Source organism: Gobio gobio (assembly GCF_949357685.1).
Source record: "Gobio gobio genome assembly, chromosome: 4".
Taxonomy (NCBI): domain Eukaryota; kingdom Metazoa; phylum Chordata; class Actinopteri; order Cypriniformes; family Gobionidae; genus Gobio; species Gobio gobio.
Window position 1 is genome coordinate 38582054 of NC_137100.1, and position 24811 is coordinate 38606864.

Here is a 24811-nt window from a genome sequence, read left to right on the forward strand (position 1 = left end):
ATCAATGCATAACCGACACGTTGCATAATAAAAGATTAAATAGATTATCTTACTCGTCCTCATTAAAATTAAATTTTTTAAAAACATTTAGGCCGATTATACAATTAATTATAGGTCTATAATTAAAATGATTGTCTTTAATATGCCAGAACACTGCAATAATATGTCAATGAAAAGTAGCAGCTCCAAAAACAACCTATAGGCCTATTTTTCCTTCTCATTTTTATAGGCTATTTGGGCCACAAGAGAAATATTAAGAAAATTAATTATTTCTGAGAATATGCGCCAAAAGATGAATTTTACTTCATTTGATGCTCTCTTCAAAATGCTGAGACACCCCAAGGGTGTCCATTCCTGCTCCTGTGCTGCGTTCCAGTTCATTTTTATCATCCCCTTCACTCGTTAACTTCCCTCCATCTCGTTCACTCGGATGTGCGTCATTGCTTACGTTGCATGAGTGCCCACTACTGGTGGAACCTTTGCAATGGACTGAACTGGAACGTCCTAAGCCCTTGATCACTTCGAATCCACTATGGAGTTGATTTATTATTAGTTTTTTTCCTTTACAAAATTGTTTAATGCAACATTCTATATGTATATAGGTGTATTTGGGTAGTTTCATTTGTTTTTTTAAATAAAAAAAATCATAGAGTTGTTTGTGGTGGGGTAAATTAAATGCGATATGCAGTGACGTCACAATCATGTTGCATTGTGGTATATGAAGCTGCCTGAAGTGTACATATGAAGTAGACTCGCTCCCTCTGTCAAAATCGAGGGAGCAAGGGTCTGTCCATATAAACATCCCTTGTCCACTTCACGAAGTGGAACGCACTTCAAAATGGTGGCGGGATTCCCCCGAGGGGAAGTGCTTAGGGAAGTTTGCAAGTGCGTGTCTAAAACTGGAGTGGAACGCAGCACTGGAGGGCCACCACCCTGTAGAGTTCAGCTTCAACCCCAAATCAAACACACCTGAGCCAGCTAATCAAGGTCTTACTAGGCATACTACTAGAAAATTCCATGCAGGTGTGTTGATGCAAGTTGGAGCTAAACTCTGCAGGACAGTGGCCCTCCAGGAACGAGTTTGGACACCCCTGACCTAGAAATACTGAAATTTTACTTGGGGTAGACAGTAATGTGCTTCATTGATGTTACAACCAACCCAGAGTCTTGTAGCCACACTGTTAAAAAAAATTCTGGTGTCCAATTGAACATTTTCTAGTGACTGATCACATCTAAAATTTTCAGTTGGCCAAAATGAATTTCTGTGAATTGATGCAATTTAATTCACAGAAATTCAATTTGGCCAACTAAAAAAATTAGATGTGATCAGTCACTAGAAAATGTTCAATTGGAGACCTGCATTATTTTTTTTTCCAGTGCATGAACTAGCACACCTTACAGCTAACAGCCAAAACATCAACGCTAACTTGCATGACAAATATCTACACAGACAAAATTAACAGAATTTAACTTTGATGAGTTTAACTACAAAGCAGAAATTGGCATAAAAATGAATGAATGAATTTTTTTTTTTTAAGTTCTTTTTCACATCAACATTGATTTTCTACTCTAAAATCTGCTGTGTCTGCCATAGGGCTCTACTTTCTCGCATGTGGTATAAGGACTAAACTGAGCATGTGTGAAGTGAATCAGGTGATTTGTAACTTGTTCCTGATTGGAGAAATTGGAACTGTTACAATTAATCTGTGTTACAACCATCCCCGGTCTCTGTTGCAAGCCCATTGAAAACGATGTCCTTGCTGTTTCTGCAATTTTTACATTGTGTTTAACTATCTGATAGCTTATGTCTAGGAGGGGAATCTTTAGTCAATATTCAGTTGTGGCTGCAATCCAAATCTGCATATTTTTCAAACTCAAGGATAATGTCTGAACTTGTGAAACTGTCATTAGTTTTAACTTCATCACCTTTAACAAGACTTATGATTATATGATTAGCAAGGACTCCGTGGGCTCGAACACTGTATCTCCGTGGGCTGGAATGCAGGTGTCTGAGTCTCTCAGTTCAGCTCGGGCCCATCTGTCATCAGTGAATGCCACAGAAATCAGCCCATAGCGGTTTAAAGATCGCAAGGCTAACCACAATTTTCAAACCACGTCAAGCGATCATTCTTTGAACCATAGCTTTTGACAGAAAATACATCTCACGCACAACTGTAATTCCTTTTTCTCCCACTGTGTTTATGGTGTTTAAGTTTGTCAATAGTTTCTTACATAATCAACAGGCTTTTGAGTCCCATTGAGTATGTCCCTTTCTGGAGTGAAGTTTCTCTTTTGCTTCTTAAATCTTGAGTGCGAGAGAAAACCAGGACAATCTAGTTTACCCATTTATGCTTCAAGATGCTCCAATTTCTTCCCCTCAGATAGCATCAGTTCAAACATGCCTCTGGCCTCGATTGCCCCCAGTGTCTCAGTGGTGAATCTTTTTGTGTGTGTTTGTGTATGCTGTCCTTGGCTTGCCCTTCTACCTCATATTTGTAATGGGCATCACTTCACACCCGATAGCATTTAGGGTGGATTAGTGTTGAGGGGCACCCAACCGCACACATACACAATTTTGTTTTTTCTATCATGGTGAAGACTTTCCATTGGCTTCTGTTGTTTTTATACGAAGCTAATGATATTGTCTATCCCCTAACCTTTATAATAACCCTCACAAATGTATGTACATGTTTAGAGTTTAATTAAAACATTATTTAGCATATTTAATCAGCTGTTTTCCTCATGTGGACCGTACACTGGTGATTTTAGGTTTTACTATTCCGTTGGGGTCCATGTAGGCAAAACCTTGCCAGTTTTTAACTTGGACTATGCATGTGAGTGTACAGAGAGAGAATGGAGGAAGGGTAAGCCAGAGCAAATGAAACTGTGAAAAGAGATAAAAAAAGAGAAAGCAAGTGGTAGAGAGTTCATCTTTGTGGTCAGATGGTATTGATTCTTAGGTTATTACATGTATTATTCACAGGAAACTCTCCTATGTATGAGTGGAGATATATACACGAGGGGCATTGCTTGAAAAATCCATTCGTCTTCCTCACCGTGGGATATCTGTGCAATGTGCAATTTTGAGATTCTTGGAAACCTCAAGGTGTGTCTATATAAAACAATGACACTGAAGTAGTGAGATGGGTTAGTGTACAGTAGTATTGAGTTTTTGAGTTTTTTTATGTGTGTGCCTCATATGCAAAAGATGGATATTTGAAAGATAGGGAGATGTGGTTTGTTGTCTGGAACTCTATAGCTGAGATTTGACAGGCAGTTAGAAAGGAAAAGGAAGGTTGGCAGTTTTATTTGTGAGACCAAAATGCGTTTTTAATATACATGAAGTGTTACATTTCATTTTAAGATTGTGTGAACACAGCAGGACTGGGCATTTAAGGCTCTTCCTTTCAATTTGTGATTGAGAATTTTAAATGAATTGGAACGGCAGGAAATAATGAATAAAGCGTAATTAATTGAGAGTTAATTACAATAGTAAATAAAATTTTATTTTGCAACAGACATATTACAAATAATTAATTAGGCTTTTCCACCTTAATCTTCCAAACTCTAAAAAGCATTCTGGGAAATGAAGTGCTTTTCTTTTATGTTTTTGTTTTTCAGTATGGGATCAGTATTTTTTGTTTTTGAAATTAGTCTCTTATATTTACCAAGGATGCATGTATTTGATCAAAAAATACATTAAAATCAGTAATATTGTGAAATACTGTTACTATTTAAAATATATATTTTTTTAGTGTCATATGATCTTCAGAAATTGGTGCTTAAGAAACATTTCTTTTTATTATCAATGTTGATGTTGTGCTGTTTAATTTTGATACATTTTATGAAAAGAATGTTCAAATGAGTATTATTTATTTGAAAATTTCATTAATTTATGTATACTTGCTGAATTAGATATATCTTATTATAACACTATGGTAAAATCAGATTGATTTGTTTGATCAAGTGGAATTTAATGTGAGCCTGTATGGGAAATTAATAATAGGAAACCTCAGAAAAGCCAATAATGAAGCTGTTTTTGGTGGTACAGTGACAAATCACAAATCTAATTTCTGCAGTTCAGGAGTTGTTGTGTAATTAATTATAGCTGTAATACTTTAACACTATGTACTTGATGTAGTATTTGTAAACAAAAACCAAAGATTTGGCCATCTGTTCCCACCAGTTTGGTCAACAGATGATATTGTTCCTAGACAGTTCTTACAAAATTGATCCCTGTAATCCCATCCTCACTGAAAAATGCCTGATTATTGATAGTGAATTTTACAATTGGGTGAAAACAGCAAAATTATGAGCACCACAAACTCATAAAGTCTCGAAGTTCCTTTCTGTTTCACTCTAATTGTTTTCTCTGTCTGTTTCTTTGTCTCTCTTACTGCTCATATCTACTGAAACAAAGGGTTGGCTGTCAGAATGCTCTGTAGTCTAGATGGTCTGAACTCTTTCATCACCTCTTTTTTTCTTCCTCTCCCAGGTGACTGGCGCAAATCGGGGCTTATGATGTGTCTTAAATTGAGGACAGAATGTGTGTAAAGCTTCTACTTCTAAATTAGCTTTGCAAGTAATCAGCTTATGCACACCTTACATGCAGACCTGGAAAAACTCTTGCTCTCTCTCACTCTCTCTTCATTACAGACGGTATCCATGCGTGTATCGTGTGAAAGTTACAGGGTGTTAACTGTACATGGTAATGACAGGAGCAGAAAGATTGGATAACTGCACAGGCAAAGTTAGTAAGGGATTTTTTCTTTTTTACGTCTCATGTTTACAGTTATAATAGTCAGTGGTGTGACTAAACTGTGACGAGATTTCTCGTCGAGGAGAAAAGCTGTTTAGTGTCATATTGTCATGACGGAGTGTGAGGGTGAATTTAGGATAGAATATGCCAATGCTACGTTTACATTAAGCAGGGCTCGACATTAAGCATGTTCACATGCTTGTCCTTCGGACAAGTAAATTTGTCATCCACTTGTCTGAGTAAAAAATGTGCTTGTCCGGAAAAAAAAATTATATTTTTTTTGTGTGTGTTGTAAATAAAATTTATTCTGAAGCAATATTCTCACCAGTGTTCAATCAGCTTTGACATATGCATATTTGTGATATTTTTACCTTTTATAAAGGGCATTTTCCCCTAATCTTATTAAATATAGGCTATGATTCAGATTTCCTTTTATATTCTTAAATTGGATCAATAAATTAAATTAGAAGACGACACTGGCTGTTACCAGTCAAATTAAATAATTTACACTGAAAAATTACAACTGCATTAAATAATGTTATGAGATTGTTTTATGTATTTTTTGAATATACAAATAAGAAATGTTGGAAAGATGAAACTAAACCACCAGTAGGTGGCAGCATGTGACATCTGAATGAGTGAGTCATTGAGTCGATTCGTTCAAACGCTGATTCATTCAAGAATGAGGCGGTCGTTTACGAATAGTTAATTGAATCTTTGATTCTATCGATTCGTTCAAAACGCTGAATCATTCACTAACACACTGTTGCGGTGACACGCTGTGGTTCTGCTGTGATCTTTTGGAACTATTTTCGCTGCTGAAATAGAACAAAAACACTCAATATTGCATCAAAATGTAAGTGACTTAATGTTAATAATTGTTTATGGAGCTGTCATTTGAAATTAGTGTCATTTTCAGTCGTGATGTTATTCAGGAAAACAGCACTCTTGGTAATGTGACATTGCAACTGTATCATGTTATAAATATAAATAAACTCCACATTTCGACATTTTTACGGCAGTGTGTGACTGAGTTTCTCTGTGTGAGTGGTGCACATATGTTTCGATTTCTCCTGGAGAGGCTGCGCGAGCGTCAACAGTGCGTTTGTTACCGTCAGCTATACATTATTATCATTCACTGTCAATCGCCACTTACAGTAATGAATGCAGAATCATTCTTGCATTTGGGTGATTCCCTAGTTATTTTTGTTAATGACGTTTTATCAGGCTACTTGTCCGTAGGGCAAGTAAAATTCTCTTTCATTTGCCCCTTCAAAAAATCCACTTGTCCCGGACAAGCGTTAATGTCGAGCCCTGCATTAAGCCTCCACTCTAGTTTTGGTATTTATAGAAATAAAACCTTTTTTTTCAGGTGTAAATGTCAAAAATTTAATTAGGTGGATAACAGTCGCTTGAATTCCATCAGCTCATCCAACACGAGCTGTTCGAGTCGTACATCACTTAAAGGAACACTCCACTTTTTTGGGACTTTAGCTTATTCACTGTATCCCCCAGAGTTAGATAAGTCCATACATACCATTCTCATCTCCGTGCATCCCATAACTCTGTCTGACGCTCCCACCGTTAGCCTAGCTTAGCACAAAGGCTGGAGGGACATGGTTCCAGCTAGCCTACTGCTCAATAAGTGACAAAATAACACCAACATTTTCCTATTTACATGTTGTGATGTGTATAGTCACAGCGTGTACAAATAACAAGGTTACATGAGACACAGCCATATTATAAATGTATACACCCTGGGGACTATATTCTCAGATGGCGCAGCACTGCTCTACTTCTGCGGAGTGCGGAGTGATTTGTTTGCAGGACCGGAGAAGCCCCACTGTTACGTCTGTCAACAAAACCAACGTGACTAGGAAGATAGTAGTGAACGTGACTGTTGCATGGCTGACTTTGAGGAATTGAGGAAGATTTTTACTTTGTATCAAACCAAAATCCAGAACCATATCATTTTGAGCCAGAATACACAGACAAGGAGTTACAAACTTTGGAAGCTGATAGACAAGACGCCGAATTACCTCTGGCACCGCTCATTTGTTACTGTTATCCCTTTTCCACCAAAGCAGAGCCAGAGCTAGATCGGAGCCAGAGCCTAGTTTCAAATCTGTTCTTTGTGTTTCCACACCCAAAGCCCCAGCTCCGAGCCAGGAAAAGGGGTTCTTAAGTAGCACCAAAACATTGCTGGGCTAGAACAGGGCTAGAAGTAAGAACCGATTACGTCAGGCGCTGGGGGCGGGGTCAACAAGACGAACACAAACTGGAGATCCGCCATTGTGAAATAGCAGCTAATGGAGCTAACAGCTGCTGCTCGTTTGTAATCTCCGTCTATACAAATTACGGCGAACTGCATGAATGCGTTGGATTCGCTGTGTTTTCGTTGTGTTTTGATGCCGATGTAGGATCGTAAAGCCATGTGAATCAATAGTAACGCAACGTTTGCATTGTTGATGGAAGGCTTGTTCGCAGCTGTGCAGACTGATCGCAGTATGATAACGAGTCCAGCGAGAGCATATGACTCCTTATGCTTTTGATTCACTCATGCGTTTTTTATCATACGTGGATCGGTGTGGGCAGCGCCGATGCATCTTGAACAAGCCTGGTGTGTGTGTGTTTCCCGCTGCCCAGCGTTGCCAGGTTTCCACAACAAAACCCGCCAAATTGCTACTCAAAACAAGCCCAATCGCGTTTCAGGGGGGCTTCCCCGGTAAAAATCGCATTTGGGGGTAAAATATGTGTTTTTTTGGCATGGTTGGCACCAAAAATGGTTCTTTGTCGTAATCATAGAGGAACCACTTTTGGTGCTATATAGCACCATATCTTAACATGTTCTGTAAGCGGTGCTATATAGCACCTTAGTCAAAGAACCGGTGAAGAACTGCTGAAGCACCAAAATTGGTGCTATATAGCACTTAAAAAGGTTCCCCTATGATTACGAGCCAAGAACCATTTTTGGTGCAATATAGAACCTTTTTTTTAGAGTGGTAATTAAATGTATAATGCAATATTGTTGACGAATAAAAACGAGACTAAATGTGGTTCATAAAATAAAAACAATGCTAAAATGTCTCTTCATTTTCGTTGACGAAAATGAGACGAGACGAAATGTAATAACTTTTATTTTGTCTCGTTTAGTCGCGTTATTATTATTATAATTTTACAGTATTTCTGTGCGTCTCATTCAGGGGCTGCATCAGGTCGCACTGTGCAGACGCAGGCAACATCACTCTCTTCAAGCCCCACTCGTGGCATTATTTAGAAGATGCAGCTGCGGTGAGTTAACAACAACAAACTAAGTTAAGTCTGACACAGAGAAAGGGACTGATGGCCGGCCAGTCAGTGTTCGTAAGCCCTATTCGGACGGTAATTGTTTCTCCTGCAGTCGTAAGGTGTTTTCATCATTTACAGGGGCTAGTCAGTGATTTTATTGTCGTCTTAATCCAGAATATCAGTGTTTTTCTCCCATCACCCGTGTAAAAATCCCCGGCCGAATTACCTAACTTACAATTTGACAAACACTAAGGTCGGGTAGTGCCGTCTGAATCCACATCTCTGAGTTTTCAATAATATATCACAAATTCACGGTTATATCCTTTTTGACCACTGCATAGCGCCGTACGGTTGCGCTTCGCTGTAATTTGGATGACTTTTATTACTGAAATGCTGGCAAATATTTACACTGCTCAAAAAAAAAATAATTAAGACAAGAAAAGCACATAAACATTCGAAATGGCCCGTTATAACAGCAGCAATTATATATCTTAAAATAACCGCAGCATTATGTTTACCTCATAAGCAAATAAGAGGCTGTATTCACTTATTTCCGCTCATTTCCATGTGGAATAAAATGATATACTTTATTTTGAGACAGAAAACCATTTTAACTATAATGTGGGTCTATTTTGTAATTTTAAACAGATTTAAATAATTAAATAATAAATGGGATATTATTTTCCTATTATTAAATTAAATATGCATTTTCTTATACATATGTACAAATACAAATATACATATTCTTATTACGACATTTGGAAAAACTTTCATTACATTGAAGTGGAAAATAAAACGGGTGTTGGGGAAAAAGATGGGGAGAAATGTGGCCACAAAATCACAGGAAAAAACACCACAAACCATCAAAACCACAAACCACAAACCATTGAGACATCTCAATGTTTTCATTTATCATATTTAAATGTATGTGTGTGTACTTCTAACATGTTTGGTTGGTAAAATAAATGTGTTGTAAATTCAGTGTCTTCCGTGTCTGGAATGGATGTATTCTTGAGTCTATAAGGTAAAAATAATATAATAAGATAACCTTGTTTGAAATGGGTTTGGCTAAAAGAAGATTTTGGTTTTATACTACTAGGTACTTAAACTATATTGACTGGGTTAAATAGAATTGCATTACTAAAAAGAGACTAAATACAATTTTCATTGACTAAAACTAGACTAAAATGTCATCAGTTTTCGTCGACTAAAACTAGATGAAAATAGTCATGGATAATTCTGACTAAAATAAGACTAAAAGCCTCAGACTTTTAGTCGACTAAAACTTGACTAAACTAAAAAGTGTACGAATGTGACTAAAACTAAAATGACAGCTTGACACAAAGACTAGACCAAAACTAAAATTAAAACAGGCCGCCAAAAACAACACTAGTTACATGTTAGTGAAGCGCTCACATTGAGTGTGTGTTACACGAGTGTGTGTTACATGTTAGTGGACTGGACCGTGGCGGAGGATTTGTTGCGCAGCAGAAGCGTCAGACTTATACTTTAAAATATATTCACAGAGTACACACGATCGCAAAATTGAAAGTGAAAATAAACGGGAGTGCGCATTCAAATGTGATTTCAATACGTTACTGCTGTTTAAAAGCGTCTCCCTGAGGCACGCAAATATCTCGCAATATATAAGCTATCTTGTTGTAACCATCTCTTAGCTCTGTATCATGCTTGAAGAAAAATGTCTCTATTTGCACTTTGAATGTTGATGTAGGGATTGAGGACGCACCAGACACAAATTAATCTTCCAGATGATTCATTCAAACATAATTTCATACAAAACTCAACTCAACAAATCAACAATTTATGGCCTCAATTGAAGTGGACACCGGTCAGTCTGCATCACTTTGACTTTGACTAAGAAGCTCATGTGCAGTTCTAAGGTCTGAAGAGACAATCATACAGGAAAGAAGCCAGTCGGTTGAGTTTTTGGCAAAAACCTTTACAGTGCTTGTTGTCTTTTACTGCATATGATAATTCATACTCAGAAAGTACAACTGAAATGACATTCATTACAAGATGATGAGTAAAAACATTTCAAATGCACCTGCAAACAATTTTTCTAGTCATGTATTTCATCATTGTAAAAATCTTGTCTCATCTTGTTCTCGTGAACCCAATCTCATGTCTTGTCTCGTGAGATAAGTGTCTCGTCACACCCCTCTTGTGGCTATACTTTTGATACATTTATTCTGGTGTAGAGCCTTGCTGTAAACAATTTGTTGTGTGTTGTTTTCACAAGCTAAAAAATTTACATTTTTGGGTAATGTCGTCTTGAGTATAAAGTGGAACTGCTTTCACAACCCATTTTGTGACCCATAATGTGTAGTGTGTGTATATATATATATATATATATATATATATATATATATATATATATATATATATATATATATATATATATGTATTATCCATTGCGATGTGCTTTAATCACAGCATGTTTTCTCTATAGTTGACTGGAGGGAGGGGTTGAAAAATAAGAAAGTCTAAAAAAGAAGTTTAACCCTCTGGTCCTCTTCGGTTAAAAATGACCCCAAAAAAATGTTTTGGCTTGTTTTTTGGCTTCGTCGGAATGGGATGACACTTGGTGACTTTTGTCGCATTAGGTATGTGAACACATAAAAAAAAATCATGGAGATGATTCGGATATGTAAAATGGTCGGAAAAAAAATTGTCACACTTGGCTCCTTTGCTGTCAAAAATGACCGACGTGGGAAATGAATGGGAAATAAGCAGAAATACAAAAACTCAGAGAATCTTTTGGTGATACAAACCACAAATCATCCATGATGCAGAAAAAAGTGCACAGCAATGAAGGGGTGACACTCTAAAATATCAAGAGTGCAAAATAGACACAACCATACCCTCCCCCCACACATATATGAACTAGCACGACTATAACGCAGTAGCCTGGATTCCAGCCAAACTTAGCCCCGGTCCACAACATATGAGGTCCGGAAGTTCAGTCTGGACTTGGTCCGTTGTGGAGCAACTAAGCTCTAACCAGAGCTGTTTGGACCAATCAAATTTTCAGGGCGGGCTTTATACAATGATGGACAGATGATCAATAGTAACCTAATCATCCACGTCACCAAAGAGCGCTTGGGTGAATGTTCGCATATGCATTCACCTTTACTATTTCTCTCAAAAATGATGATCGTGTTGGTAAGTGCTCTGTGTATCCTTAAATTATTTTTACAACACCGGCAAAGATTGTTTACACTCATCTTCTCCTACTTCTTCCAGCGTGCGTACAGTTGAGTACTGTTGACAACTATGCATCACTCAACATACATCACATGCTGTTGTAGCAATTGAGGAAAAATCAGACACATAATCGCCGGTTACATTTACTAATATGTTTTAAATGCTTGTGCTTGGTAACTGACTTTCCCCCAACACAACAGAGAAGGTCCTCGGTTGCCCTGGAAGCAATCAGATAAGACATTTTACGACACCAAAGGAATGTGGCCACATGGAAATTTCACGGGGGAAAGACACAGAATGTAAAACACACACTTTTGCCTCAAGTTATAGACAAACCATCTATACACACATAACGGTCTTGTAAAGGGTCGGTCGCATTGTATATAACTTAAGAATGTGTCTTATGAACAACTTACTATTTCAGGTAACCTTATTTATGTCGTGTCTCCTATCAAATTAATGCTCACTTCACAACTTTCACTTTCATGTATGTAACGTTCTCGTAAGAGGCAATATGTGTTTGTTGCATTAATTAGAGTATAAATGAGCACAGACCCTTTTGAATCCGGTTTGAAACAAAGAGCCATAAATCTCCAGAGGAGATTTTCCCGCTTGGACATCCCAACAATCTCATTGGTCAAGTCTACTTCAGGAGGTGGTGACCTCCTGCAGACTTCTTAAGGAGCAAGGCACTCGTCCCTCCTCTCTCTTCTCTTGCTAACACGGATACAACACGCTGTGTCTGGGGGGCTCTCACCCAGCAGGGTGCCCACATGGCAGGCCTCCACAAACACCAAGCCAAAGGCCTCACAAGGCCATGGACCAGAAGGCCCAAACTCTGCATGCCATGTGCAAGTTCCTCTATGGATTCGAAGCAACCATGCAAGCTCATCATCTCTTCTTCATCCAATGCAGAAGAACTTGATCGCCACGTCAAAGCCATCGGACGGAACCCACAAACTTTCTCCTGCGATTTCACTTTGGACGGTCTTCCAAAAAGTACGAAACAGAAATCGCTGTGTATTTAGTAAAACTGTAAACTCTTTGTACAGACAAAGAAGTTTATTAATGGTGGTTCTTCACAAAGGTTCTAGGCTTTCTGCAAGCTAGACTTTCTGAGTTATTTTTCTATAACTCCCTCCAACCACTTTAACCTTTTACCTCTTGTGATGTATACATTGTGTATGTCATGTTTGTCTTATGTTAGTTATAGTCTTGTTCCGTGATTTAGTTATTAAAGTTTGTGCACAATAAATGTTGGTCCTGACTCCGTGCCTGCAAACATATTGTCCATTTAATGATCGATCTTGCTAATGCGCTTTAAGCGCTTAGGTAAATTCAAAGACATAACTATTTTTCTGTGACCATGAAAAATATCCTTTCCTAAGAATTAAATTAATAATCAATACTGAACGTCCTTAGGACGAACTGATTGAATGATTGTAATGTAAATGTAGCTACATCAGTTAATCTAATTAACTGATTCAAATATTCATAATTAATCATAAAGAATAATCATAATGAGTTATGAATAATTATTAATATTTCCCCTCAGAGCTAATTCGTTACACTGTGATTGGTTGTAGGTCTAACCAATTGAGTGCAGAGGCATTTTCTTTCCTGGTTCGGTTGCAACGCCCCATAATCACAGCCCAATGGAGCAGTATCAGACTCAGTTGTCATACTCTGACTAGAATCTGAGTATAACGCGTCAGGCTAAGAGCACATTCTTGCAAATGTGTGAAATAAAATCAATAATTCAGCCACAATGCAGTAAAAAAATAAAAACAAACAAACAGCAAGGAAGTGGCTACACTCTAAAACATCAAGAGTGCAAAACAGACACACTCACAGACCCACACACAAACCACAATATTACACGTACACAAATGAACTGGTGTGGCTGTAACAATATGGTAAAATTGAGCCAAAAGACTCAAATAAGAGGTTAAGATCAATCACATTTACATTGTTACATTTTCATTGCATTTTTATGTAATGTGTAACAATGTTCTCCTCTCTTTTCAGGTTTGAATGTATTAAAATGAATGCAAAAACTGACGCTTCAAATCAACATTTAAACAAAAAATAAATCTAAACCTTGACTTGTCTTTGAGAATGTCTAAGTATAAATCAAAACTTAATAAAAAATAAGTATTTATGTCTAAAAACACTAGATCATTTATAAGCCACTTTATATAAAGTTATATAGGAATCTAGTGGTAACAACTTGGCATTACATAAGTTTTTCTTTTTTTACTCCCACCAGATGGCACTAATCTACCTTCCAAAAATGGAATTTTAAATACATTGTCTATATTTTAACATCTAACACTGCTTTCATTGAAAAATATTTTTAAAATATATTAGAATTTTTTTTAAATAAAAATTGCATAGTATCATGAAATCACTTGGGGTTACTTGACTGTAACCCTGTTCCCTGATAAAGCAGAACGAGAAATGAGAATGTCTTTGACATGACCAGCTGTGAAAAAATAGTGTGAAAACACGTCAATGAAATTGATCCGGAGGTATTTATAGCCTCGGCTGGTGACGTCATAGGCGCACCTGTTACACAAGGCTATAAATAAGTGAGCTTCAGGTGGAGCCATCAGATCTCTTTTGTTTGAAGACCAGTCCTGAAGCATCATCAGCACGGCCTAGCGATGCAGCATCTCGTTCCGCTTTATCAGGGAACAGGGTTACAGTCAAGTAACCCCAAGTGTTCCCTTTCAAAAGCTACACTCAATGCTGCATAAGCTTATGCAAATGGGAACGAGAATACCCACGCCCCCATGCCAAACAAACAATTGCTCTGACTTACTCCACTGGCTTGTGCGGTGGATGTAGGCCTGAAGAGCATGGACTGGACACAGTCTATAAAGTTTCTCCTGATCCGGCGTTGTCAACGGTGGAGGACAGAAGGTTTCAAGAGTGACAGGATGTATAATCGAAAAAAGAACCTTAAGCAGGTAGTCAGGATGAGGATGCAAAATCACTTTCACCAAGCCTAGGGCAAAGTCTAAGCAGGATGGCAATATTGACAGAGCCTGCATGCCCAATTCTTTTTAGAGAAGTTATAGCCATAATAAAAAACACCTTTATAGTCAGAAGTTTGTCAGACGCTGATTCTAGAGGTTCAAAGGGGGTCTCAACCAGACCCTCAAGGGCTAAAACTAAGTCCCATGAAGGGATCTTGGTTCTTACTGGAGGCCACAACTGCCTGGCACAACAAAGTGAGCAGGCAGAGGATGCCTCCCAAGCGGCACCCCATCCACCAGGGCGTGGCAAGCCAAAAGAGCGGCAACATAAACCCTGAGAGTGGAGGGGCAAGTGCCTGTTGACAATTCCTTGCAGAGAGTTGTAGCCAAAAGAAAAAACAATTCTAAGGGTCAGAAGTCTGTCAGACGCTGACTCTAATGGTTCAAAGGGGGTCTCAACCAGACCCTCGAGGACTATAACTAAGTTCCATAAAGGGATCTTGGTTCTTACTGGAGGCCTCAACTGCCTGGCACAATGAAGCGAACGAGCAGAGGAAACCTCCCGAGCAGCACCCCATCCACCAGGGCGTGGCAAGCCGATAGAGCGGCCACTTAAACCCTGAGAGTGGAGGGGCAAATGCCTGATGACAATTTCTCTTGCAAAAAAAACAGAACTGAAGCAACCGGGCAGTTGACTGGGTCTGCATTATGTGTCATACATACATCTTTCAAAGACACCCCATTTATTGCGTAAACTCTGCGAGTGGAGGACACCCTAGCACTTAGGATGGTCTCAATAACTGCAGGCAAAAGCCCCAGTGTCCCTCAATTGGTACCCATCAGGGGCCAAACATGAAGGTTCCACCGGTCGGGCCTGGGGTGAGATATCATGCCATCTGCCTGAGACAGAAGGTCCCTCCTCGCCGGAATCGCCATGGCGAGCCGTTGAGAAGAGACACTATCTCCGAGAAACAAACCCTGTTCGACCAACACAGCGCTATCAATAAGAGGCAAGACCCTTGTTGGCAAACCCTGGCTAAAACTCCCGGGAGCAGAGCGACTGGAAGGAGGGCATAAAGACGCATTTTGGGCCACGTATGAACCCTCACATCCAGACCCAGCGGGGCTGGGTGACTGAGAGAGAAGCATAGGGGACATTGCGCTGTCTGAGAAGAGGCGAAGAGGTCCACTTCTGCTCTGTAAAATCTGGTCCAGATCTGTTTGACTACTTCTGGGTGGAGTTTTCACCACAACATCTGTAATTCTGTCTGGACGGTAAATCTGCTTCCACATTCAACCGCCCCTGAATGTACACTGCTTGAGTGACAGGAACTTGTTCTGAGCCCAGAGAAAAATCTGTCTCGCTATTCTGATAGCGTGAGCACAGACCTCCCTGGTGATTATATATGAGACTGTAGCTGTACTGTTCACCCGCACTAGGACATGACAGCTCCTCAATTGGGGGAGAAAGTATTTCAGGGCCAGAAATACAGCCATCAACTCGAGGCAGTTGATGTGCCAACCCCTTGGGCTGGACGACCACTTAAGGCCGCACCCCAGCCCGTCAGGGAAGCGTCCGTTGTTAGCAACTTGCGATGACAAGGTACGCCTAGAGTGGGACCCAAGGCAAGAACTGGGGTCTGAACCACATAGTTAGTGTACGAAGCCACATGGCGTGCCACTTTATTTGCCTGAGGATTGGCCCTAAGACCTTTGGCTTTGAGCCACAACTGAAACGGTCTTATGTGCAACAACCCCAAAGGGAATCCCGTGGATGCTGATACCATGAGACCTCACACTCTTAGGTGCTGATGATCAGTTAGATCTTGGTCTAGCCTGACTTTGCTCAGGGTATACTGAATGTTCTTGATTTGAGTGGGAAACCGCTGTGCCCACCTCGTGACCAAAAACCAAACAAACCCTAGATAAGTTGTTCTCTTGGCAGGAGAAGGAACAAGCTAACACACTGTCTCAGTGTTGTAGCACCATCTCATGCGACCTTGCTAATATTAACAATCGCCTATGTAATTCAAAATGTGAATGCCCCTGAATCCCAATGGAGCCAGTAATACATCCATGCATTTCGTATACGTGCGGTTACAAGGCTAGTCGAATGGAAGACCCGAAATTGGTAAGCTTTTGCCCCCGAGAGTGAACCTCGGGAACTTCCTGTGTTGTGGCAGTCTTTATATATGAATACATGCGTCCTTCGGATCAATCGTGTCGAATCCAATCACAATGTTGAATATGCGGTACGACCGCCTTCACTGTAACATATTGACCTTGAGTACTTTAACTGCTTCACGGTTTAAGACTCGTAGATCTAAGATTGGACACACCCCCACCCTACTGGGGACCAGGAAGTAACTGCTGTCACTTGTGACAGCACGAGTGCCAACTGCGCCTTCACGGAAGTTGAGACCACGCCGTTCAAACACGGAGGACGACAAATTAGTTTACAAATTTTACTGTGCTTAACACCCATGCAGAAACGCCTGGCAGAAGTTCCCCACTGCCAGACTCGAGAGTGACAATTTTAAAGGTCCCGTTTTTCGTGTTTTTTTGAAGCTTTGATTGTGTTTACAGTGTGCAATATAACATGTGTTCATGTTTCATGTGTAAAAAAACACAGTATTTTTTTTAAAAAATTTTTAGCAACAAGAACACGCCCCCTTTTTCGCATATTCTTGTGGGCGGAGGTTAGTCAACAAACTGTTCTACTGACGTAAATAAAGCAGGAAGTACCAGGATGTAGTCCAAACCGTACGTTTGCTGTAGGCTTTGAAAGGGAACTTCTGTTAAATAAAATATCTCGCTTGGCATTGAACTTTGAGCTTTATAATTTTACAGGTATTATTTATGCTCTAACAGCAACATTACACACTAACTAAAGTTTGAAAAATGGGATCACGAAGAACAGGACCTTTAACACTTCCTGTTGAGGGGATGTTAGATGTTCTATGTCCTGGATGATAGCAGGATTTAAACACAGAATGTCTAACATTTAGACGGGATGATAGGCCTGAGGTCTGCCCTGGGAGGTTGTTGAGGATGACGAGCCGGTCTCCAGTCTTTACGCGGGAGAGTGCGACTCGCCACACTCTGCTTATTACCCCCCTAAATCTTGAAGGACCGAAGAGAGGTTGTGTGGCTGACAGCCCCTCCCCTTGAGTGCATTGAGGAAGAAACTGAGTGAACACTTCCTCGTGTTTCTTCCACTCCTTTAAAACTGGCCACTACAGAGTTAACTGAGTCACCAAATAAACCACTCAAATCCTTCAGAAGGTCAGCCTGATATGCCTGCAAGACAGCCATAGTGTGCAGCGCAGCACCAGCCTGTCCCCTTATATTTATTATTCTTATATAAATCATATACAATATTTATTTCATATTTATATATATTCCATATAAAATATATAATATATAATTAATGTACATTATATATAAAAACCTCAAGCTCACTGCGTTTGGGGATCTCTCATTCATGGTGCCAGACAAACTGTGCCCTGGCCACCGCGCGAACAACCACCTCGATAAATTCCTCGTATGGATTTACTATCATGTGAGGAACGATCGCAGGCCGGCTGCTCGAGGTCCGCGGACCCAGAGATTCATCATCATTCCCCACGTAATCTGAAGAAACACCGGAGCGCGCTTCGGGATCATGCGGGGAAACATGTAGTTCATCAGGTCCACTTAAGTCAAAGACACCATAGACAAACATTTAGTCAACTTTTTATTGCATATTTTGCAAAGATTTACATTTGGCGGTATGGCTCTGTTCTAAATTCCCCATCCTTTTCATGAGCTCCATGAAAAGCCAAGACAGGGAACAGCAGCAGATTCTGGGGACCACCTCCCATTTTAAACTCATTTAGAAAACACATTTAGAACAGAGTATGCATCAATGACAACAGAATGACATGATTAAGTTAAGCAGTTTAAGGAGGAGCTGGGGAGGAGGTGGGTTGCAAAGCAGTCTAGCAGAAGCGCCCAAGCAGGCAGATTGAAGTGAAGCTATGCTTAAGTAAGGCGTCCTGTTTGAGAGAAGCCAATTGAGTGCATAGGATCTGCTGAATCGGATCAGCTGAGTTAGAATTTCCCAATCAGCTAATAGCAGAGCTTGACTACGTGGCCTGCCAGAACTAACGCTGGATGCTTGATATTTGGTGAGCGAGCAAGCGAAAGGGATAGACCCGTCTCTTGCTCGTCAACAAACCCATTTGAGAGCCCTGAACACGGGTGCGGACAGTAGCCAAGACGAGCATAAAGCATTCTAACTGTAAAGGCCCAAAATGCTCGCACTTGTCTGACTCAATGCAGCGACCGCATGCTCTTCCCCAAAACACACAGAGCAATAAACGTGCGCATCCAGTTCTGTTATTTGAAAGAGAACATGGATACACAGCGTTTACTCTGCTGACTCGTTTCCAACTGATTCGATTTCTTTAAACTAGAACTCTTTCCACTGTTTCTTTGTAATAGAGATGAGAAAGAGATAAATCTACACACTGCCAGTTGAAAACTAACTCCTAACAAAGATCCCGAGTTGAGTCTTGAAAGAGAGAGAGATATTTTCAGAGACTTTGTAACACACCATAACACAGAGTTGGTCTGAAAACAAAAAGACCTGGGGCCTGTACCATGATGGTAGTTTAACAAACTCAGGGTTACAGGATTAGTTTAGAGTTGACAAAACCAAACCAATCTATTCAGGCTTTGTTGGTCCCATGATGCTGATCAAAAGCTTTCTCTGTCAACTCAGGCTTTGATCCTGAGTTTAGGAGTTTAGCTGTGACGTCAGTAGTGAACAGCCAATCACATGCTGTGGATCAGTGAAACTGAGATTCATTTCTCTCTTCTGCAGAATATTACATGATTGAAAAATATTAAGTGTTTAAACAAATTTACACCGCAAGAAGAAAAGAGCTATCTATGAAAGTGGACAACTTTGGAAAATATTCACTACGTCAATGCAAGTAAAAGTTATGAAGTTAGTTTTGTTGATATCTAGAGAATTGAACATTTAAGCTCGCATGTAGTAATTTTTATAGCTTTATTTATTGATTTTAAAGCTTATTTGTATGACCTTTGTATAAGCTATTTATATTAATTTCAACTAAATGATTGATTAACTAAAATGAAACATGTGTAATTGATTACGGGTATAATAATTACATAAATGATATCTAAATCATTCAAAATTATTATTATTATAAATAAGCATTGTTAAAAACCAGACACTTTAGTCTTTAATAGCCATTTGCTATGTAGTGACCTTTAAGTAGAAACAGGGGGAGTGACTTTATTGCATCAGAGGTGTGTCACTTTGCTCACAGCTGATTGGTCCAATTTCAGTTTGATCTCTTATCCAGAACATAACCTGCCCTGGAGCAGGGGCCTATACCATGAAGCCAGTTTAGCTGGCTAGCCAGATATGTTTAGGATTAGTTTGTGCCAATCCTGGGTTTTAGGTACCATTAAAGTGGTTTGCCTTTTAGCAGTGTTCATCTCCATAGTAACTTATGCTCCACGGCTAACCTGCTCCAGGGCAGGTTATGTTCCGGATAAGAGATCTCAAACTGAAATTGCTGTGGGCACACCTCTGATGCAATAAAGTCACTCCCTCTTTTTCTACTCCAAATTAAAGGTTACTACATAGCAAATGGTTTTTAAAGACTAAAGCGTCTGGCTTTTAACCATGCTTATTTATAATAATAATAATTTTGAATGATTTAGATATCGTTTATGTAATTATTATACCCATAATCAATTACACATGTATCATTCTAGTTAATCAATCATTTAGTTGAAATTAATATAAATAGCTTATACAAAGGTCATACAAATAAGCTTTAAAATCAATAAATAAAGCTATAAAAATTACTACATGTGAGCTTAAATGTTAAAATCTCTCTATATATCAACTAAACTATAACTTTTACTTGCATTGACGTATAAGATTTCTCTTTAAGTTGTCCTCTTTCATAGACAGCTCTTTTCTTCTTGCTGTGTAAATTTGATTAAATTCTTAATATTCTGCAGAAGAGAGAAATTAATCTCACTGCTTCTCTCGCGAGAAGTTTCACAGATCCACAGCATGTGATTGGCTGTTCACTACTGATGTCACAGCTAAACTCCTAAACTCAGGATCAAAGCCTGACTTGACAGAGAAAGCTGATGATCAGCATCATGGGACCACCAAAGCCTGAATAGATTGGTTTGGTTTTGTCAACTCGAAACTAATCCTGTAACCCTGAGTTTGTTAAACTATACCATCATGGTACAGGACCCAGGTTAGCCGTGGAGTGTAAGTTACTATGGAGATGAACACAACTAAAAGCCAAACCATTTTAATGGTACCCAAAACCCAGGATTAGCACAAACTAAGCTTATACATATCTGGCTTCATGGTATAGGCCCCTGATGGCTCCAGCTGAAGGTCATCTATTTATAGCCTCGTGTAACAGGTGCGCCTATGACGTCACCGGCCGAGGCTATAAATACCTCCGGGTCAATTTCATTGACGTGTTTTCACACACTTTTTTCACAGCTGGTCATGTCAAAGACATTCCCATTTGCATAAGCTTATGCAGCATTGAGTGTAGCTTTTAAAAGGGAACATGAAATACCCTCAACATTCTAAATAAAATAAAAAATACTTTTGAAAAATGTGGGGGTTTTTGACAGCGAAGAAGCCAAGTGTGACCCCTAAATGAAGAGGACCTTAAAAGAGTCACACCATTTTCTTTGGAATAACATGCACTATTGAGTTGTTTGGTTGAACACTCTGAATCTGTAAGAATGGTTGGAAAACAGGACCATATGGAGCTTCTGAAAGCAGCATTACAGAGCACTGACAGGCCTTCCTAATGTCTCAGTGATCTGATTTTGTTACCATATATCGAAAAAGGTAATGTAATATTGTTATTGCCTGGGACATAAAATGAAAATCCGATGAGATGCTTATGAAAGTGTAGGCTATATGTGACCTTATGTGTTTGCAAGATAAGAGGAGCTATATTACTAAAAGGGCATTATTAGAGCAAATGGATGATTCTCATGGCAGCTGAGTTTACACACACACACACACACACACATGCACACACACGGACACACCCAGGTTTGCTTGACTATAGTGAGTACTTCTTATAGACTTTCATCTCATAAACCTAACCCTCACAGACTCCTGTGCACATCATTAGATTAAAAAAAGAACCATGATTTGACTTCTGATTATAGAAGTAGGTTGTCATGATATTTCACTATATTAGTGAATACATCTGGCATCCACAAGTTTAGCCAAACCAGTACAGACTACACACCCATACCAAATGCCAAATAAAAACATCACTTTATTTAGTTTTATGTTTGTTTGTTTGATGCAGACATTCTGTGAGTGTGTGCCCAACTCCTCTCAGCTCAAACATCGCTGGTCAGACTCAGACACAGTCAGACAAACACCGCCCAAGGTAAGGGCTTCAATCTTTCACTCCATTAAACTTAACGTTTGATAGATTATTAGTTCCTGGAACTACTGAAGCATATAAAGTGGGGTCCAAACGTCTGAGTCTACATTGCAAGTCTGCATTAATTGGAAATTAAAAAATAAATAAATAAACAAAGAACCATTACTACACTAATAACTAATGATATTGTTTACAATGCAAAAACCAAAAAAAAAAAAAAAAAATGTTCACTTGTAATTTTAGACTTTTTGACCCCACTGTATCTTGTATACATCATTAAAGTGATGCATAGGCTTGTTCTTCACAATTCAGCATTTCTTTCTCGTCAAAGGAAAATTGTAGTTGTCAAGTGTATGCTTTTATTCTGTTTAGTGAATAATCGCTCTTTGACGTGCGCTTACAGTAGTGAGGAATGAATATAAAATGGAGGATTGAATCTTGCCTTTGACAAATTGATGGGCTTGGGAAAGGATTTTACTATATTACACCTAGCATGTGATATGTAAACCTTTCATGTCTGAATTGCATATTTGTGATTGAATTGATAAGCAGTCAGTCAATATAAGACTTGCATACACACACATTTGGCTTATATTCTGCATTCCATCATATTCTTCCCTGTGTGTCAGCCCTCTTATGGATTCATCTATCTCATATCTACTGAAGTGTCGTTGCATTCTGCATATTTTATGCAAAACACTTTTTTGCAGGAACACCCTTCATCTGTCTGGGCGTTAAAATTAAAATTCAAGTGAATGCACCAATGCATGAGACCTTGCACATAGAAATGATCTGTGTAGCCTATGTATGGTGTTTGTGTTTAGAATAACGTGTGAATGCGTCTGTGTGAGAGAGTTTTTTTTTTTAAAGGGACAAAGAGAGAAAGAAAGAGACTCAAAGAGATACTCTGAATTTGTTGCAATCTTCACTCAATAAAATACTACAAGCAAAGATTGAGGCTCAGCTGGAGAGAATCAGCAATAGAACATGGAAAAGAAAACAGTCACAATTGTGGTTGATCTGCAGGGAAAATGGCTCATAGCCTACTGTATAGTCCAACTATCAATACTTCCTTCAATATTTTGAGAGTTTGCTGTATAAATCTGTTTTAGCAGTTTTTCATCTAGATGAAACAGCTGTTCAAAGGGAACGTGTCCAGGGGGTACTGGATTGAGTTCAATTGGATTACATGCAGAATTTAAGCACATCAGTCATACCTGTTTAATAAAATAAAGTTTGTCCTTTAGTATGAACAGTTGGTTTGAATTAATATGAGGCATTACACCGCAATGAATTATGTTGGACCTAGAAAACAACATCAAATAATGCCCAGTGTGTTTTGTTATCTTGTCATTCATGCTGGAATTTCAATTTCTTATTTTAAACATTTGCTTTAAAGTACATTTAAATGTTTAAATAAAAATGTAAATTAAAAAAAGATATAAATTAAAAATGTATGTGTGTGTGTATACATACATGTTTTTCTATCCTAGTAAGGACTTTAACCTGCATGTACACTGACTTATGGGGACCTAAATTGAGGTCCCCATGAGGAAACAAGCTTATAAATCATACAGAATGAGTTTTTTGGAAAATGTAAAATGCAGAAGGATTTCTGTGTAATGCTGAGTTCACACTGCCCGATTTTAGCCCCAGTTTAGACTCGCCGATATGGTTTTGCAAAATCGCAGACAAATGCCCGAACTAATAGGCAAATTGGTGCTCGTTCAGGCGAGTGACAATCACACAATGTGAATTAAAGACGCAATCTGAGAGAATCGCAGATGAGTCGCCGACGCCTGATACATTTTTGCATGCTAAATATCTGGACCTGTCAAGGATTTAAAGTCATGGTGTATGAAATGACTGAAAATGACATTGGCGATGACCTACAGCCAATGAGAGAGCAAGACATAGGGCAGCGGGAGGTTCGGGGAGGAGTTATTGACCAGAATATCAGTATTTTAATGGATAATATTTTAAATAAAATGTATACATTTATAATACATAATACATCTAGGACATTTATATATTTAAAATTATATAAAGCAGAAACAAAGCACAAACATTTGCTTGACCAGCCACAACAGCAGCGTATTGCAAAATTATTTATTTACCTCCAACTCTTTTTGCAGAACACAATCATTGCTCCTTGTGTCTCCCCAACCATTTTCTCCACAGACAATTTGGATCGCAGGCTTCTAGTGGGCTCTAATTTTCAATTACTATTCCAGTCTCACGCAAGAACTCCAGTCTGACGCACGTGTGATCTCGCATTGTTTCCTTTTGTCACATTTTGTGTTTGGTTGTGAAACGTAGTTTGCGGACGAGACAGAGTTGTCGGCTAGTGTTAGATAGTCATGCAGTGTGAAAAGACTATTTTGAAAATCGTGCATTGTAAACATGGCATAAGGGGTGACTGATTGTGTGTGTGTCTGTGTGTGTGAGAGAGAGTGAGAGAGAGAATACCAGAACCATATACCTGTCTCAAAAGTAATTCGTTGAAGGATAAGCTGAGGTATAACAAAATGTATCCAACAAGTTTAGTGTGGTTTGATCCTATTTAATTCATACCAGAAGCTAATCACATCTAGTGCCTCATGTTCCACTAGCCTTCAGAGATGGAGGAGGGAGAATCTCTGTTCTCTGAGTAAACTGTTCACTGAAGTGCTTCCCCGAAATCTTTTTTATTTTCCCAGAGTTGATCGTAAAAGCCAAATCGTAAAGCAAGCCATTAACCACCCATCAGCATGGGCCAATGCCAGCATAGCTATTTTGCATATTTATGAACAGAAAGGAAAAAAAAAATAGAACATATGTGTACGCACTTATTCAGGGAATAACATATTTTACACAGAGAGCACACCCACAGTGCCAGTGAATCCTTGCACACACATGTCCATACTACAATTACACACATATGTTTGGATGGTAAAATCAAAGTGGTTTAATTTTTTCCTATTACGGGATCACTATGGAGTGAACAGATAATGCACAGGGACACCACACACTCAAAACCATGCAGATGTATGTATGATGTTTCTAAGATACAGATTTGTGATATGCATTTCTCAGATGAAGAACATGAT

At 39.0% G+C, this 24811-nt stretch overlaps 1 protein-coding gene across 1 annotated transcript in view; it reads left to right on the top strand.

The window, feature by feature from the left end:
• The window catches only part of fibcd1b (fibrinogen C domain containing 1b), a gene marked incomplete at both ends in the record, with an annotated part of 171726 nt that overhangs the window by 44536 nt on the left and 102379 nt on the right, over positions 1-24811 (top strand). The window contains one exon of the mRNA XM_079815763.1: positions 21642-21725. Coding sequence (XP_079671889.1) covers positions 21642-21725 — 84 coding nt within the window. The remainder of the gene's footprint in view (positions 1-21641; positions 21726-24811) is intronic.